At 27.5% G+C, this 19,863-nt stretch overlaps 1 protein-coding gene across 1 annotated transcript in view; it reads left to right on the top strand.

Moving 5' to 3' along the window:
• The window catches only part of LOC107442360 (uncharacterized), a 65,557-nt gene that overhangs the window by 21,803 nt on the left and 23,891 nt on the right, over window positions 1–19,863 (top strand). Inside the window, exons 2-6 of the mRNA XM_016055910.3 lie at window positions 5,861–5,926; window positions 8,088–9,642; window positions 14,270–14,478; window positions 15,442–15,593; window positions 19,416–19,585. Of these exons, the coding sequence (XP_015911396.2) occupies window positions 5,885–5,926; window positions 8,088–9,642; window positions 14,270–14,478; window positions 15,442–15,593; window positions 19,416–19,585 (2,128 nt within the window). The 5' untranslated portion in view covers window positions 5,861–5,884. The remainder of the gene's footprint in view (window positions 1–5,860; window positions 5,927–8,087; window positions 9,643–14,269; window positions 14,479–15,441; window positions 15,594–19,415; window positions 19,586–19,863) is intronic.

Here is a 19,863-nt window from a genome sequence, read left to right as displayed (position 1 = left end):
ATATTCTTAAAATCAGTTTGGAGAAAAGAAATTTAGAGAATAAATGATAATAAGATGACATTGAGTATCATTTATACCTAAATAATTAAATAATTGCTACATAATTTTTAAAATAGTTTTTTTAATTGTGAGAAAAATTGTTAAAATTGCTAGTATAATTTTCAAAAATTAAATAAATAAACGAACCACCCTGAAAAACTTTTGATCTAATGATCGGATCTGCACGTTCTAGGACTCAATCTTAATGGTTCTAGGGAGAGACTTCAAATATGCTAATTAATTAGTACAGACGTTAGTTTAAACTACCGAATCAGAAAAAACATGAGTTCAATGAATAAACGTTTATTTCCTGATGGATTTGGATTTCTGAAGCCGAAAAATTTATGAGGTAGGAATATTAGGAAATATAGTCTTAATAATTTGGACATGAGAGCGGTCCTAAATTTGTACACTTTAATGTTAATTTTATTTTTTGCGTATTTCGCCATATCTCGAGAAGTTTTTAAGCGAATTGAAAAGTTTTTGAACAAAATAATAAAATTCGTTTATTTAAAGATAATTTCACGTAAAAAATAACTTTAAACAAATTTTGATATTTTTTATTAAATAGTAGTCGAAAAAATATTTTGAATTGTAAAGTATACAATTTTTTACATCATTTTAAAAAATTTAACTTTAAATGGCAAAATAAAAAATTTGAGTCAAATCGGTCGAATAGTTTCTGAGAAATCAAATTTTAAAAAGTTCGTATTTTGAGTAAAATGGAATAAAAGTAATATACACGTGCACAATTTTAGAAATAAATTAATTTGCAAATTAAGTTTTAAATTAATCTTCACATTGTTCAATATTTTTTTATTATTAACTATACATTCATTCTGTTGATAATTTTTTATTTACAAAAATTTGATCAATTCAAAATGATAATAATAATTTACCATGAATGAAATATTTTCCACACATTATGTTTATTAATACAAATATTTTACTGGTTAAATTAATTCCCGAGGAACAAGTGTTTTCAATTGAATTGCATATCACTCTACACATTTCCACGCGAGTTTAAAAAAATCCTCCACTCCTTTTAACACGCGCACAAACTATCGTGCAGTAACATATCAAGCGGCATAAAATTCCATTTCAATTTACTCAGAAAGCATCGTTACAGTGACCGAACTTAAACACGATTATTACGCGCTAAAGTTTTGTATAAAAAAAAAAACATTCTGTGAAATAATTAACCTTTAACCTCGGTGAATACATAAAATGTTTTCTCTGGAACTTGCAGAGCCACATACGGAGGATATTCGCCTCTCACATTTAAAAGGTGATAAGTTACATTTGTTTTCAGGTAATATCAACTTTATAGCGGTGGTGCATTTTACTTTCTCTTTGTTTGATTCTCAAATTAGCTTTCTACTGCTTTTATTCCTAACACGGCAGCTTTAATAAGAGAATAATGATGTTTTTTAGCCTAAAGTAGTAGTACATATGGCGAGATTCTGCTTGAAAGAGTTAGATAGTTGAGATATTAAAATAGCCTTTAATGCGTACTTATTATTTTTAAATACATTATAAACGCAATTTTGAAATTTGATAAAACAAAAAAAATGTCGTGACTTTAAATTAACATTCTCAAAACTAATGAGTATAATGTAATTAGGGAAATATAAAATTAAAAAAAATCGCACTAATTTTTTTCATCTACAAATGCTAAACGTTTTGTAAAACTGCAATAGCGAAGCATTGAAATTGTAATTAAATTTGTTTCATACATTTGCAGTTATACAATTATACATTTAAAAACAGTTATTTAAATGCAGCAGAGGTTTATTAAAAATGATTGAATGTTTTTTACTAATGTTTCAATATAAATGAAATTGTCGATAAACTCAAATATAAATCAGTACTGTATTCAAACTAGTTGGACACTTTAAAAAGATGAAATATGACTAACTAAAGATTCAATGCTTAATACAAAAATTTTAACACTTTTACGAAAGAAAAATTGCGTTTTCCTTTATTTTCACTCATTACTGAATCTTAACTGAGAAAAATTTAATTTTATACTGAGTTTATAATAATCGTTACATTTTTATACTCCGATTAACTAAGTAAAATCTATTTTTTTAAAATTGATCCTTATGTTATTTTTTTACATTACGTTGAGTTATGCATTACAGATTCTTTAATCTCTCGTTAAAACTTTCCTCACAGCCTTGTATGAATTAGCTCAACAGCGTGTCTAAAACCTAATATATGGTCTTATTCAAGCCTAATTTTGAAGTTAAAGAAACTACATACAACACATTTCTTACTTAATCTTCATAACGAAGCACATAACTAAGGAATAAAATCTGCTGGATTCCTTTTAAAAATTAAAAAGAGTTGTTTTTTCAGTGGAAAGTGCAAAACTTATATGAAAGCTTCTTAATAATACTGTATCTGAACTCTATTGTTTGAAATCCAGAAAGTTTTTATTAATGGTTCAAAGCCATATGTATTAAATTTGTATTAAGTAAAAAGTAGGTAAAAGTTATCAGAAAAATGATACAAACATCAAAAAAATTTAACATATTCATGCATAAATTATTTATCTATAGGTTCCTTTACTTCTAGTAACACATCCATTACATGTGTCTTGCATCTGGCTATATTACTAGTTGAAATAAAGAATGTGAAAAAAAAGTTTAATACCCGATGTAGCAAATGTGTATCTGTCAAAGATGGGATTTTGGATAATGTGCGCTAACTTCTTCGATAAAATAAGAGTGGCTTCTTCGTAGATGAGAAAAAGTTGAAAGAAAAACAATTTGAAAAAAAATTGGAGAAGAAAGCAAACACTTAAATTCTTGCTACTTAAACGAGACAAATACAGCAAATGCAACTAAATTTATTGTTTCAATGTTTTTCAATGTGTTTTAAACATAAAAGCACATTGAAAAATAGCGAAAAATTAATAATTTTTATAGCGAAAGTTGAACAAATTAATGTTTTTTTTTCTTTCAATTTGGCGTGTTTAGGAATTAGCGTATTTGAATTTACTCACTATTAATAAAGACAACCGAGACAATTATCAATTAATTATTTACAAACATTGTAAATTTTATAATCATAGAGCGTAATATGCTTAAACTATGGCTCTGAATATGCTCAAAAGCTCTATTTCATATGATGTTACACTATTTAATTAACTTAACTCTTAAGCGTTATCATATAAATTCAGAAAGAGATATATAACAGCATTTATGAAGTGCTAATATTATGTTTCTGAATATTTTGAATAATATATAATTTACTATATGTGCTAGATTAAAATTCATTTAAACATATTATATGTTTCAATTTATGAGGAAATTGGTTCATGCATTTATTATGATTTATAATATTGAATTAAAACTGCTCATTCGGGATTTCAGTTGAAGGCGTTACCAGTTTTGTAAAGCGAAATTCATCACGCAAAAGTCAAATAAAATTATTGCTGAACAATTGATAATATTTAATAAGAAAAATTAATTTATTTTTAAAACATATTTTTAATTTTTTGACACATTTTTGTTTATTAAAAAAACAGAAAAGTTCTTTGTTAAACTTGAAATAAAAACTAAAATTAGGTAAATTTTTATAATAAAACGTAGCTTAGTTTTATTTGTTGAATAATTGAGTAAAAAAATACATTATTTTTCAGAATTAATTTATCACAACTCAATATTATCTGATAAAAATATAATTTTAGTTAAAGCACATGGAGAGAAAAATTCTAGTAAAATTACTGGTATACATTTCTGATTAAAAAAAACGACAATTCTAGTAAGGAAACCAAAATATACGGTATTTAAACCAATCATATGGTAACGATTTGCCAGAAATTCTAGTTTTCGAAATTATAGCTCCTATTACCTCACATTTAGAAAAAAATACAAAAATTAAAAAGTAAATTTAACCGAATAAATGGTTTTTATGCCATGCTTTAAGGTGTCATGATAAAATTACCAAATTTTGAAAAATTTACCAAGTTTCAACACACATAAAACAATATTTTAATGTTAATTTTACCAAAATCATTAACAAAGTGCTTCGGTAAATATTACCATCCTTTTTGGTGTTCCTATAGAGCCAAAACCGCAGTAAATTTTATTATATTCTGGTATTTTTGACTCTAATCAGTGCAGTTACTAAGAAATATCCGAGAAAAAAAAGCTACAGACTCCCTAAAATAGTTACATAACAGAAATAAGTTTCGAAAAGGGACAAAACCTTAAGTGTAGTCAACGCAACTTCGGTAGTTCTTGTTTTAATTATAGAAGTTTTTACAAAAATAATTAGTACCTAATTCTTTAATCTGTAAACATTGTCGGGGCTTATTCCGGTGCCCTCGTGGGATTAAGAAAGTGTAAAAATAACAAGAAAGGTTATTATGTTAAAAGTTTGCTGATTTTTACTTTTACTCAAGTGAAACAGAGCTTATTATTTTGCGCTAAATTAGAAGCAACTGATGCAAGCTATATTTAATAGCATCTTTCTGCTTGTAAAAATGTCTAGTTTCCTTTCTACTAATGATATGTAGAGCTGCCGAATCAGTTGTTGAAATGTTCGATGGATTTTTTCTAAGAGCAAACTTTTGACTGTTATTTTATTAAACTTTTTACTGAATTCAACACGGAAGAAAAAATCGTGCAAAATTACCGTACTGTATAGCACTGACATTTCTGATTTAAAAAAAACATAATTATTGTAATAAAACGAAAGTATATGGTTAATTAATTTGGTAATTTTTCCGCGCCTGTGGTTTTTTACGTACGATTAAAATTAAAGGTATTTTATTTTAAAACTACATTTTATATTTAAATAAATTTTGGCACTTAATTTAACCCTTTATGGAGCCATTTTTTTCTTGTGATGTTATGTTTAAACATTTTTGGGATTGCGACTGATTTATAAAAAGAAGTATATTTAGCTTAATACCTAAACTTAATTTGATTTTGTTAGTCTTTTATTCTTTGGTGTGAATGTGGGTGAGATTTTCAAAATTTTACCTGCCGTAAAGAATTGGACGTAAACTTGAACTTTTGGACTTATAAGTAATAGCCTATACAAATTATGTGTAAATAACTACAAATAACTCGATGAGAAATTATCAAATGAACGAACGCGTAACGCAAAAACGAAAATCACTCCCCGATCTCATCAATCACTGTTACCCACATTTATGTAAGAAAAAAAAAGCTCTTAGTTATTAAGTAAGAAAATATCCTCCCATTTATTTAGAAATTTTTTCATTTCCATTCTTATTACTACAAATTTAATAAAAAATACGAAACTGAAAAGTAAATTTAATCATATGAATGGTTTTTATGGATTGTAAGGTGTCATAAGGAAATTCCCATAATTTTACCACATTTATCAAATTTTATCACAGATTAGAAAACCATATTTCATCGTTGTTTTTACCAAAATCATTATCTAAGTGCTTCGGGAAAAATTGTCGAGCTTTTTCGTGATCCAAAAGAGTCAGACGCACGCAAATTTCATATTCTAGTGATTTTAACCATATTTTTTTATCCGTGGGGATAATTAATGTATCAAATAAATTTTGTACTTAGTTATACTCTAAATAATTACCATATTATTCATTTTATCATTCGAGTTATATTTTTGTTCACATTAAGTTTTAAACTAAGCAGTCGAGCAATTCTTTCCAATCAAAGTACTTAAGTCCTGGAAAATTGTTCTTCCATTCTGTCTCCTCCAATCGGACTTGGAAGCGCTAATGATATTATAATACAAATGTAATTTCTGTTTCACACGTTTTATTAAAATAGATTCTTAAAATTTACTGAGAATTTTTTTTCCATTTTAGATCATTATAAACTCAAGGCCAAATATGGAATATTGGATCCTTTGGACATGCTTGTTGCTTCTTTTTGTAAATATAAACATTTTAATCATGTTATATATTATACATATTAGGCTAATTAAGGCTGTTTATATGCACAATACTTATAAATAGTCATATATTTGGCATTTAAACTCTTTTTTTAATGATACATCACAATACTCTTTTAGTGAGTTTTGAGCTTTCGTTTCACTGTCGTAATTTACTTAATTCTAGACTAATATAATGAATTTTTTTTTAAAACTAAAACAAAAATGTTCTTGAAAATAAGATGAAAATAACTAGCTGAAATGTTTACAAATCTTATAATCACAAATTAAAATTTTCAGCCAAGTTAATCAGTATATGAATATTGCACTTTTAAGATTGTTTCAGTGATTATTGTCAAAAATGTAGTAAATTTGGAGTTTTCATTTGTGCAAAGGAATTCTGAGTGAAAGTGATAGTTTAAATCCCACTTTCCTTGGTAAATTTATTATTTAAAAGGAAATATATGTTCAGTAAAATTAGAATCCTCATAATTGCATGTTTTTAAATTTTAAAATATTTTCTTCGTAAATATTTTTTATAAAATCAAATGAAGCAAAAAATAGAAAATAAAATAGTTTCTGAAAATAGTAAACTTTTAAATTAAGTATCAATGATTATGCAATTATTTTTAATTTATTCTATTCATTCCATTCGAGAATTATACTGTATTTATTACCTCCATATTTCTAAGTTTTTATCACACGTTTTTAAGACTTGGAATATATTAACAAGGTAAGTAAAATTAAAACTCAAAGATTATACTTAATTGACAGTGCACAGCTAAGAACGTAAAACACAAGTAAGTACAAATTTCATTCCTTTTTACCCTTGAAATAGCACGCAACCACTTATTAGCTCAGCATATATCGCAACAGATCATCTTGGTGTCCTAGAATCTTTCTTTATTCATATGAATGCTGATTTTCTTATTAACAACATTAGTTCCTAACCACCTCTCCATACTCCATAGCACGTGGAAATGCATTTTACCCTGATTTGTCTTTCTCGGTTACTGTGGTTTTTCTAGTTTTGCTTTACATCTTTTTTTTTCTCTCAACTACTTTGGTTTTTCAAGTTTTATTTCTCACCTTTGTTTTTCCATTTTCGCTTAACAACTTTACCATTCAGATTTCAAATCACTTTTTCTTTTTATTCACGTCTGATAAGTCTAGAAAATGGGAGCCTACTTTTAAGAGCCCATTTCCAATTTGCATATTTCTGAAATTTTTAATCAAGTAACACTTGTGGCTCCGTTTTATTGAAAACAGATGCGCTGCTATAGAAAAAATAAAAAAATTTCTAAGTTGTTTTCGAAAACTATTTCGTAATAATTTAGTGAAATGTTTTAGAATCACAGTTAGCTTCCAAGCAAGGAAATTTAAAGCGCTTTGAGAAAAAATTACTATTTTAATAACGTATAATCAAATTTTAATATTTATAAATTAATTCTTTAATTTGTTTGCTATTTAATATAATGCATTTAATTTGATGTGTAATATCAATAATTAATATATTCTTACTTTTTATTTTCTGGAGAGAAAAATTTAGTTTTAATATTGAAAATATACAAATGCACTCTATGAATCACCATTAATATGCTTGCTTATAAAGAAATATGTTTAATCTAGCATAATGTCTTACTCAAATTTGTCGCAAACTTTATTGTGCCAATTTGAATCAGAAGAAAATCAGAGGTTTTTACTTTAACATCTGATTTTATTTCATTGGAAATATGGTTTATTTTAACTGCCTTTAAGTTTCCATTGAAATTGAACAAAACTGTGAATAAATTATAGCTACTTCCTTAATAGTTTAAAAAATTTTACACCACCAATTATAAAAATTAAGTCATTATTTATCCCATTTTACTTCACTTTCACTTTTCACTTTTATTCCTTTAATTTAACATGTTCAAATGATTTCTAAAAAATTACTATTAACAGAAAAGTTTTAAAAATAAAGAAAAATAAAATTCTAGCATTATACAATAACATCAAAAATTACAATTTTAAGTTTTTTTATAAAATTACCCATTTGAAACAGAATCAGAAATTTATCACTTCTAAAACGTTTTTTAAAGTGATTATTAGATTTAATCTGCGGCTTTGGCTCGACAGATTTTTTTAGTGCAATTGTATAATTTTACAATTTTTATTTACAGCAAGGGATTTATGGAAACTCTACTCTTTCTGAAGAACCCATCGTTACAACTCGTACCGTTTTCGAATTAGAAGCTAAAACTGGAACGACATTGAATTCTGGTATATCTAAAAAAGACGGAGAAAATTTTACAGTAATTGAACCCAATACACTTCGATATTTTAGTGTAGAAGACTATGAGAATTCAACCAAAGTGACTCATAATGAAGAACAGGAAAACCTCAAAAACTTGACAACGGAAGTAGTCAATTCCACTGAAACTAATGTAATAACTAATACGAGTACATTTACAACGACAGATTTCATCTCAAATGCTCACTTACAATCTACCACAAATGCTACAACCAAAAATGCGTTTTATAATGCAGAACAAACTGATAATAATAGTCATGACTTAGATGTATCAAAGGAAGCAACAGAACAGAATTTTGATTTACATGAAAGGGAAGGTAATGAAACAGATTTAGAGATCCTGTCACAAAATGAGCCATTTACTTCTCTTGAAAATAACAAAAGATTTTCAGTAGATTTTGAAGGATCAGAAGCATATAACAAGGAACCTGTTTTATCTGCACATCCATCATCAGATTCTATCAAAATCTCTACAGGCAATTATAATACTGATAGACATGATGATGATATGGTTAAAGATGCATTTTACTCTGGATCTGCAGAGACCCGTGCTTCAAATAACTTTAAAAAAAGTCTTTCAGACTCTTCAAATGAAGAAAATTTTTCTACATCTGAATTGGAATCTATATATTCTATTGAAGTAAACAGAAACCCTAAAAGAATTGTAAAATTACAAAGTACGCAGACAGAAGGAAGATTAAGACCAGCACGACCAGATCCTGGTTATACAGATCGTCTTGAGCTCGACCTTGTTAGGCCTTACAGACCAGACACACCTTTGCATCAATATCCGTATTACAGACCTACTCCTGATTACCGTACACCAGTAATTAGACAAGATGCTGAGTTTACAAGACCAGCGAGACCAGATCCAGATTTTCACCTATTGTCATTTAAGCCCAGTTATACGTATTCAAGACCATCATACAAAAATAGGACATTTGTGAGTACAGAATCACCGACTTCAAGACCATACAGACCAACTTATAATCGCCCTAGCTATTCTCAGATAAGTTTTGGAAAACCCTACAGACCTGATTATTCTAAATCTCCATCCACCTCATGGAATGAAGCCAGTTTTCTTCACAAAAGTGGTTTAGCCCCAAATAGTGACTTAAGCTATGATAGTGAAATTTCTAGAGCAGATTATGATTTTACTATAGTAGATGATGTAGATCATAAAGAACCGACTAATTTGTCAGAAAAGAACGATACAACAGTTACAAGCCGACCAAACTTTGTTGATAATACAGTTTCGCTTGTGCCAAACAAAACTGAAATTGCAATAAATCATCAAAATGTTTCTAGTCCAAATAATGTTTTAAAGGAACCACTTCAGGGCAATGATGAGGTTGATAATAATACAGAGGAATTATTCTCACCAGGACTGGTAACACATTATGGAAATTTAACAAAAGTTGAATGTAAGTATGAGAATCCTTAATTCCTCGTTCATGCATTTAAAATTATTTCTAAAGTACTCAAAAAATATTAAATAAAATTTCATTTAGTTGAAATTCGTTGTAACGAGAAAGCAAAAACTAAGGATATTTGCTCGTGTGATAATGTTTAGGAACGGCTACTTTTTTGATTTTTTTAATTTTCATTAAAGAGAAGAAAAAAAGAAAAACGCCTTAATCGTGGTGGAGCTTTTTAAGTTCATTTACAGAAAAACTTTTGCTTTTTTGAAATTTATAGTTAAACGTGTATAAGTTGAAATAGAATTGAATAATGTTGGTCATACGAAACAAGTATAAAAATGGTTAGTTAGATAACGATGTTCAAACACAAGAAAGAAAAATTTGAAATAAGCTAAAAATGTTAAAAACAGTTAGCTAATTATAAAGATGTCCCAATAGTATCGAACATAAAAATCTATGTTAGGGTGGAAACTATTTGAAACTTTTTATGTTTTAAAAAAAATATTTTATTTTATTATATTTAGCAGGATAAAAATATTCGAGAACATTTTTCAAGTAACTTAAACGATGAAAATAGCATTTTCAGACTTTAAATGGGGTTTTCCTAAAACCAAAGTTTTTCTTTCTACTAAATTCGGTAACTTATTTAGTTTCCCCCCGATTTACTTGCTAATTAACAACATGAGGATAACTAACGGAATTTTCGTTTCAAACGGGATATTTTTTTTAAAATTATAGTTTTACATTATGATTATAAAATGGTAAACCCGGCTTTTAAAATAATTTATACTATTTATGGACTCTTTTAATTTCATATTAAAAAAAAGCTACATGCAGCAAAAGCTACATGAATAATGTACATTCTGCTTAACTTTATTAAATTGAATAAAAATCGAAAGAGTCCGTACTTTATAGATGTATTCTAAGAGAAGGATTATATTATTAAAAACACACTCGTTAATTAAAAATAATTTATTTCGTTAACTAAATATATTTTAAGTTTAGCTTAAATATACAGAATGAAGGGAAAATAAATCATCATGTTTTTATTTGTCAACGGAATCATAAATTTACTTAAGAAAAAGGCCTTTTTTAGAAAACCGCTATGACTGTTGTTGTTGTTGACGTATGTAATTAAGGCAGAGGGGGTGCGATTGTCCTTGTTTTCCAGTGGTGCCATCTATGGCCAAGAATTCGACTTCTGCCACCCTCATACGTCACACCCGTTTGTAGGGTGGATCCATTCATGCATCCATTCATTCATCCACAGATCGTAATTTTGACCTGAATTATTGGTGCCAGAATTATTACCTGAATTATTACCCCAGAGGTATTGATTTGTTATGGGAACATGGATGACTTTGAGACTCGACAGATTTAACGTGCATCAGTCACCATTTACAACACGGGGAGTCTTCGGCCGGCTGAACAGCTACGACTATTCCACTTAAATGATAGCTTTAAGATTACGATATGATACAAAATAAGCTGGTGCTTCTCCTAAAATGATAGAATAATAACTGAAGTTCTAAAATCAGTTACAAAAAGTACTTTTTTTAAGTTCATGTATTGTGCGCAAAAAAGGTGGACACTCCAAATAACTTTTGATCTAATATTCGGATTTTCACATGCTAGGACCCCTTAATGGTTCGAGGGTGTGGTCTCAAACAGGTTAATTAGTTAGTCTAGGCGCTACTTTAAGTTATGAAATCATACACAAAAACATACTTTCTCTGAAAAATCATATTCTTATTTTTTGTTTGGGGAGGGATTCGGAATTTCAACCTTCAAAACATGGGGAGGAGTTGTAATCTAGAAAATTTGATCTCATAAGTAAAGGCAAGAGAGTTTTCGAAAGTTTGGATCTCTCAATACTAATTTCACTTTTTGCGTATTTTGCCACATTTCTAGAAATTTTTAAGTGAATTGAAATTTTTTTACATGCAATTATAATAGTTGTTTAGACAAGGATAATTCCACGTAAAAATTATTTTTAATGTATATTTATTATTTTATTTAATATTCTATAGCTAAGAGATCAAAAATTATAAAGCTAATTAATATAGTTTTTTAATTTTTACGTGCCTCGTCATAATTCAATGAAAGGGATTCTAAAGCAGGAAAACAAATTATTTAAATTCTTAAAACTCTCTAACCAAAAATAATTTCAAGGAAAGTTTTTGTTTATAATTATTTAATATTATTCAATTTAATAAAAAAAATATGTGTGTGTGATTTATACTTTTAATTTTTATGTACACATTTGTTTGTGTTATGTTTAACTACGTAGTTTTAAATGTCTAAATCCAAAATATGTAATATAAATCCTGCAAATAGTTCCTGAGAAATAACTATCCTTAATATGATTTTTTTAATAAAACTGTTAAGTTTTATGCTTTATAATAAGTGATAACCTTATAATAATTGATTTTCAAACTATAGTATCTCTTTTTAAAAAAAGTAGGATTGCTTTTAATCTTTAAACAGCGAAAAATATCAGTTACAATTTTTGAAAAAAGTGATCATTCAAAACCTAGGATGAACTTTATCCCGTTTGACTCATAACCTTTTTTTCTCTTCGAAAATGTAATGAATGCCTGTTTGTTTCTAATGGATGTCTGTATGCCAACAACTTTATACTGGGTGTTTAAAAAACAACTACTTTTTTAAGGAAAAGGAACTTTATTTCCACAAACACAATCACAGGTCTACTACAGTTCATATTGTAGTTAGACATGGCATCCCTTAATATAACTATGGAGTCGCAACGTTCAACACAGACACGAAACTGGTATCCGATTTTACAAAAGAAGCAATGATCCATCCCTTGAGTATTTTAGAAGATATTAACTTGACTAAGCACACAAGGGATTTTAAAATAAAAAATATCCCAAGGCATGAAAGTAGTGAATCTAGGTACGCATAACTAAAGTATCTCGTCATACTACCTTGCTCTATGCATTGATTTGTTTAAAATAATCGCATAGAGTGTGAGTAAAATCTGGAGGTGCCTCGTTCGGTCAGAAAATCACAGAAAAGTTGTAAAACAGAAAAAAAATGTTCGTTTACTTATTCCATGAAATGAGTTGTTATTTTTGTTACACCCTTTATATTTAATATTTCATCAACTGCCAACTCTTTTAGCATTCTTAGTCTTGAACAATGCATGCTAATCTTTTAAAGACCTGTTCAAATTTTATATAAAGACCAATTCCTGGTTTAGAAATTGATAATTTTACCTGGCTTTCTCAGTTTTTTAATTAACACTGTAAAGTTATTTTAGTTTCGTAAAAAAATAATAAAACATTAAAAACGTGTATTTCTTAAATTAAAATATGTTTAAATATTGGAATATTCTCACTTATTAGAAGTCTTACTCGAGTTATGAGACGTCCTCACAATTATATTTCTATTTTTTTTCCCTTTTTATAGGCTTCAAAAATGTAATGCTTGCAAAAAAAAAAAAAAGAAAAAAAAGTTAATTGAACACAATTGTTTAATGCAGTTTAATCAATTCAGTTCTAACAATTTTCTCACTTAGAGTTTAAATATATTCAACAGTTAAAATATCTTCACCTATTAGAAATTTGATTTGTGTTGTACCCACTTTTTTTTAAACATTTTATAGGTTTAAAAAGTGAAATGCTTACATAAAAAAATTTATCGCATTCAATTTTCATAATATAGTCAAATCTACTTTAATGGTCTCCTCTAAACAACAGCATATCCTCAAAAATGATAATATTTTTACTGAACTGAACATCTTCCATAGAATTTACTATATGGTGAACCTTCTAAACAGCGATTTCCGAACAATGATCACCCGTATCTAGCATGAATTTCATTACAATGTGGATTTTAGTCAAATTTTCGCTTTTTCATCTCTATCTTGGAATGACTTTAATTGATCATCTACTGTGAAATACATCCAACCATTCACTTCACCCTAACATAATTGATAAGTAATCTATAAGCGATAAACAGCAAGGAGCTCCAAAATTGACCGTCAGTCATCATCAGAATCATTAATTGATCATTACTAAACATATTATCCCTTAACGGTAATCACATTCCAGTTACAAAAGAACAATTTTTAAGCATCCATAAAGAAGTTAATCATTGAGACTGAGACAATTTGACAGTTTCGTTCCACCTATTAGAGATAAACTGCGTCTTTGATAGGTGTCTTCATAAATCAAGTGAATCTTGTTCCAGCATTCACAATGGGTGGCAATTCCTAGTGCTTCGACTTTCACTTTAAGCAATTCAGAGAAATTACTCGCGCATGCGAGAAACTAGTAACTACATTGTAAAAGATGTTGGTGTACTGTTGCCACCATTTTTTGGTGTTAAGGTTATCTAAAAATTTTTACTGTGCATTTTCTTAGTTCTTCTTATCTACGCGTGGACAGGAACCGTTTTTCCCAAACACGACTCATCTTTAATTCTCAGGCATAACCGATTTTTCAAATTCTTGATTTGTCAAAACTTGGTAATCCTCAAAAGGCAACAGATAGTGATCCAATCGTCATTTTAGTAAAAAATGGACATAAACTGTTCTTCCCTTTTGATCTTCATATTAAAATTATATAAAAATCTATAATTAATTTATAATTTTTTTTCTTCACAGATGTAAAAGCTGATTGCTTTGATAGTTACATGAAAGTGACAGTTCGGTTCAATGGAACATTTGATGGATTAATTTACAGCTCTGGATATGCTCAAGATTCTTCTTGTAGTTATGTTAATGGTTCTGGCAGAAATCAATACGAGTTTATCATCCGACTGAATCGTTGTGGCACTCTTGGCCAACAGGATGTGTCAGATCCATCAAGCGAGGTAATTTTACTTCTAAAAGCAATATACAGTATATTTATAGCTAAGTTTAAAGTATGAAAATTTTCTAAAATGAAAAATTTAAAACTATCAATTTGTCATTTGTTGGAAATTGAATTTCTAGTATCTATTTTATGGATTTGAAGAAAATTTAATAAAAGTGAAAAGGGTTGGGACCTAAACCGTTTTATCCAACTAAGCATAACTTACAGATTTAAGAAAAGAAAAGGCCTTAAATATATGGTTGCTCGAATATCAAAATTTTTTAAATCTTAATACAATGGCAAAAAATAATTTAATTTCAGAACCTAATGTAGTGTAAATTATAGGTATCATCATATTATATATTCCATATATCTACTTTCAGCTTCCAGATATCCGGGGGGAAATGTAGTTGAGTTGATTTAAAAGCATTTTATTGACTGGATCAGTACAACACAATGAAAAAATTTCGAAATGGGCTCTGATACTTTGCTTTTAGTGAGGCAAGAGGTCTGGTTATATCAGGACAGCTGAGATACAGTGGGCATAAAAAATGGCCAAGAAATGAGCCTCGAATAAGGAGAAGGGACGCTTTTCGGTTTTGTATATTTTACTAAATGAGTGGAAATAAGAACTGTAAATTTGAAAACCAAAATTTCTGGTAAACCGTTGCTATATGAACGTAATAATTACAAAATTAAATAGTTTAATTACCGTATATTTGGTTTTTACAAACCAGAAATATGGTTTCAGAACTGTCCTTGCCACACAACTTTACCAATATCTAACTTTATATAACTTCACTAGTTCAGTTTTATGATGCATTCATTCGTGTCACATTCATTTGCGTCACGTATAAATATTTATTTTATATATATTTACTTATTATTATATATTTAGTTATTACTATATATTTACTTATCATTATATATTTACTTATTATTATATATTTACTTATTATCATATATTTACTTATTTGTATAGGGTAGACACGTTCGAGCCCAGTATTTAGTGAACACTTTAACTGTTCAATATAATCCTGTAATTGAGGAAGATATTGATGAACACTTCAGAGTTACATGCGAATATGGTTATGACTTTTGGAAAACAGTAACTTTTCCAATGATGAACGTCGAGTAAGTATTTATTATATATTTCAAACACTAGAGAACACTTAAAATAACCTTTATCATTTTCAAGACATCTAAGGACTTTAAATTGAAATTTATGTAAAAGTGTTAAAAATATACCAATAATCGTTATAAGTGGAATATTATATTTTTTTCTATTATATATTTTTTCTTTAATTTTTGAACATAAATGGTTATTAAAAAAACAGTTCAGCTTGAAATAATGAAATTCTAGATTGCTTATACCTTAAGATATATGTAGATAAGACATATTGACTTTTAAGCGAAATAATTATATTTCACTGTAATTGTTATGTGTTAGTATGTATTTCGTAGTGATAAGAAAATATCACCAATAATAACATTTTTTCTAACGGCCAGATTTTTAAACTAAGTTGCAATCTAAATGCTTCAAACAGTAAGCTTCAACTATACGAATTAATAAGTGCTGACTATTTATTAAATTACAGAATCAGACACTACACATTTTTTCTGAAAATTCACACATTTTTTTTCACTTTTTTTTTGTCACACCTAGTCTGTAAAAAGATGTAAATGGCTAAGTTAAGAAAAAAGAAATCAAGTCTTAGTAGTTTTGCCAAGAGGTCAAAAATCGAGCCCCTTAAATGTTACTTTCACTTTTTGTGTATTTCGCCCGGCCTTGGAAATTTTTATGAGCACACAATTATAAAACTCGTTTATACATCGATAATTCCATAGAAAAAAATATCAATATTTCTTTTTATTAGTTTAGTTTATAACGGCAAAAAAATTGAATAGTAAGATAGTTTTAAAATTTCAATGAACGAAATATCAGAACAGTTAGAACATTTCCGAAAGTCTGATTTTCCATTTTTATTTATCAACAATAAGTCGATTGATTTTCTTCCCATGATGTCATTAAAAATAATTTACTTGAAATTGATGTAAAATTCACATATTTTTCAATCTTTTTGACCATTATTTAATAAAAAGATTAAAAATAATAAGTAATGACAATTACAATGAAGATTTGACATTGTCGAAGGAGTAAGGCAGCAATGCTTTCTGACTTGATCTTGAAAACTGCTATTCAAAAAACTTTAAGTTATACTGCATGGTGCTATTTTATCAGACGCCTATATTCTGTATAAAACTGCAACTGAAGTGATGTAAAGGTAATAAATGTAACTATCTCCTTTTGTAATTTTCTAAATTTCATTTACATCGATAATAAGAATGTTTTTAATCACTGATTTATAAATTTTTAATCCATATTTTGTAAAAGTTTTAAGGTTTTTTAAAAGATTTACTTTTTTTCGAAATAAAATTTATATTACATATATAATCAAAGGAGCCATAACAAGTAGAACAGACTAATGAAGCACAGACTCATGAACCACAAAATAATTTTCCCTGTTACGCCCGTTCCCCGTTATTAAATTATTTTTTCTGTTATTATAAAGTATAGTTAATTTTAATACTTAAGCAATACCTATTGCAAAATTTATATACTAAGACAATATAAGTTTTTTCCAATTAACAATTTTATCAAAATTTTCATATTTTAATAGCGTATAACAGACTGATTAATTATTAAGAATATTATGAACCAATTTATAAAAGATTGAAAACATGATGTTCAATAAAAAGAAAAACGATATCCTCTTTTCATAAGGGACTGAGTAAATAAGGTCTGAAAATAAGGAATCTTGGATAAAATGACATGTGTTAATAAATTTTAATGCGAAAAAGTCTTTTTAAATTAAAATTTAAGCAAAAAAAAAGAGAATCCGTTTTAAATTTCTCATGTTAAAAAATATTTGTTATTGCCAATTTTTTTCTGTTCTTCTAATCTTGTAAATATAAAAAATTGAAAATGCATTGTTAGAACCCTAATCTTACAAGGGATAATCTTAACATTATCTCAAATTCGTATTTATTTGATATTGTGTTGATAAGCAGTGAACTTTTTTCCGTTTTCCTTACGCATTTCTTTTTTTTCTTCTTTTTTTGGATCTTCATTTCGTAATTATTATAAATTCGAAAGTGCTGTAGTTAGATTAGTCATGACAGATTTTTTTTTCAAATTGTTGTATCGCAAACATTTTCTCGCAAGCAATTTTTGACATAAACGGGTATATGTTATCTTAGACGAGCTGCATTAGATTTTCAAGGTACTCTTAAAAGTGCTGTACAGATACCGGCAGTAATGTAGGCGTGGTTCGAAAAGAAAGTCGTGATCAGAGAAATTGTTCCCCGGCAAAATAATGGTTATTTCCTCTCTCATCACTATTGAAAAAAAATTAATAAAAAAAAAAGCTACTCAATAAACTGAAAAGTTTTTTTTGTCTAAATATATGGGTATAAATATTTCGCTTTTTTAGTATTTTTATTAAAATTTATAAGCATCACTTTACAAACTTTTCTGTATTCAGAAAAAAGCATTAAAATTTATTAAAAACCTGGAAAAAAATTGAAATTCTAAGACTTTAGTTACACAAAGATAATTTTGAGCAAAAATTAATTTCAATAAGTATTTGCTATTTTTTAAAAATTTCAATTTAACAATAGCTGTGTTATGTTGCTATAAATTTCAAAACAAAAAACTTGACATAAACCCGTACAATATTTCCCGGGGAAAAACAAATTAAAATTGTGACCTATCATTAAAGGGATAATTTTAAAAAAAATATTCGAAAACTTTGCGATTTTTTCATTTAAAATTTTATGATTTAAATTTAAGATTACGCAAAGCTACATGATATAAAAATGCAAAACAGAAATTAATTTTTAATTTAATTTCAAATTTATTTAATAAAATTTCTAATTTGCATCGAATTTATTTAATGAAATTTCTCATTTATTTAATAATTAGTAATTGTAAGTTACTTTTTTACATGAAGTTTTGCTTGGGTAACGATATTTTACACTTAATCTTAAATGTTTAGATTCTTGCGAAAACATTACATCTAGAGAAAGGAAAGTGCGTAAAAATAAACGGATTAAAAAGGCTAAGCAATACTATAGAAACCTCATTTCGTCAGTTATTTTGAAGGTCAAGAATCAAAATCTATTAAAATAAAAAACGTATATATATATATATATATATATATATTCCGAAGCAGTTTGGTGTTGTTTTTGATTTTAAAATTTATTAATATTCCGGATTAATTAATTAAAATATTTAAGGATTGAACATCAAAAGTTTAAGATTTTGTCATCTAATAGTATTTTGTGAAAATTCCATAGCACTTTCAATTTTCCTTAATTTGTAAGAAGTGACAAGAAATTTTACGGAAATGTGGTTCTGAAGATTCTTAAAATATTTATTAAGGGTGATGGAACAAACTTTATACACCATTTTCATTATAATAAGAGTACTTCACATCCTTTTTGACATAATGTTTTACAGATAAAAATTTTTTTTTCGCTCTCTTAAAAAAAAAAACTATTTCAAAAACTATTTCAAAACTATTTCAACTATTAAAAAAATACTATTTTCTTTAAAAAAAATTGTTCAAGCTCTATTAGTAATAGAAATGTACAGCTTTACCACTTAATATCACGGTGATGATACATAAAAATAATTGAAGTAGCCAAAATTTTATTTATATCCTCGATACATTAAGTCTAATTTTATTCTAAGCATACTATTTTTTTTGCCGATTGCACGTACGCGATTTTGAAGTAATAGTGTTCTTGATATTTAGACTTTAATATTATCATGTTTTCAAATTGTTTCATATGACGAAACAATTCAGTAAATTCTGTTAACAAAATTATGATGTTTTAAATTAAAGAGCAAAATATTTCTAAAGTGAGCAGATCATTTTTTTCTCTTTACAGAAGTGGTGCATTTCAAGAAAAAACGGGGAATACAGTGGTATTCACTTTACCTCCACCACAATGTCATATGGAAATACGTTATGGATATGGACCAACTGGTCAAAGGATAACTGGACCCGTGAATGTAGGAGACCATATTACCTTAGTCATTCATATGAAAAGTGAAGCAGGTAACATAATATTTATTATGAAATTTACAAATGTATGCCTTGGCAAAATTTTTTATTTTTTGCTGTCATTGTTGTGAAGCGAATTCAAAACATGCTCATTAAAAGTTATAGAATTCCAATCATGTTTTACTAATATTTTAAGAGTCTAATATAACTTAATGGGAGAGAGAAAAGAATTGTTTCGCCAATAGAATTCAAGCACATGTTTAATCTTAATCAAGTTAAAGGCGAGTTTAGTTAGTACACTGCTAGAAATTTCTCGGAAAAAATGGTTAAAT

Source organism: Parasteatoda tepidariorum, chromosome X1 (assembly GCF_043381705.1).
Source record: "Parasteatoda tepidariorum isolate YZ-2023 chromosome X1, CAS_Ptep_4.0, whole genome shotgun sequence".
NCBI classification, from domain to species: Eukaryota; Metazoa; Arthropoda; class Arachnida; order Araneae; family Theridiidae; genus Parasteatoda; species Parasteatoda tepidariorum.
The sequence above is the reverse complement of the archived record's forward strand: the minus strand, read 5'-3'. Positions and strand labels throughout refer to the sequence as shown.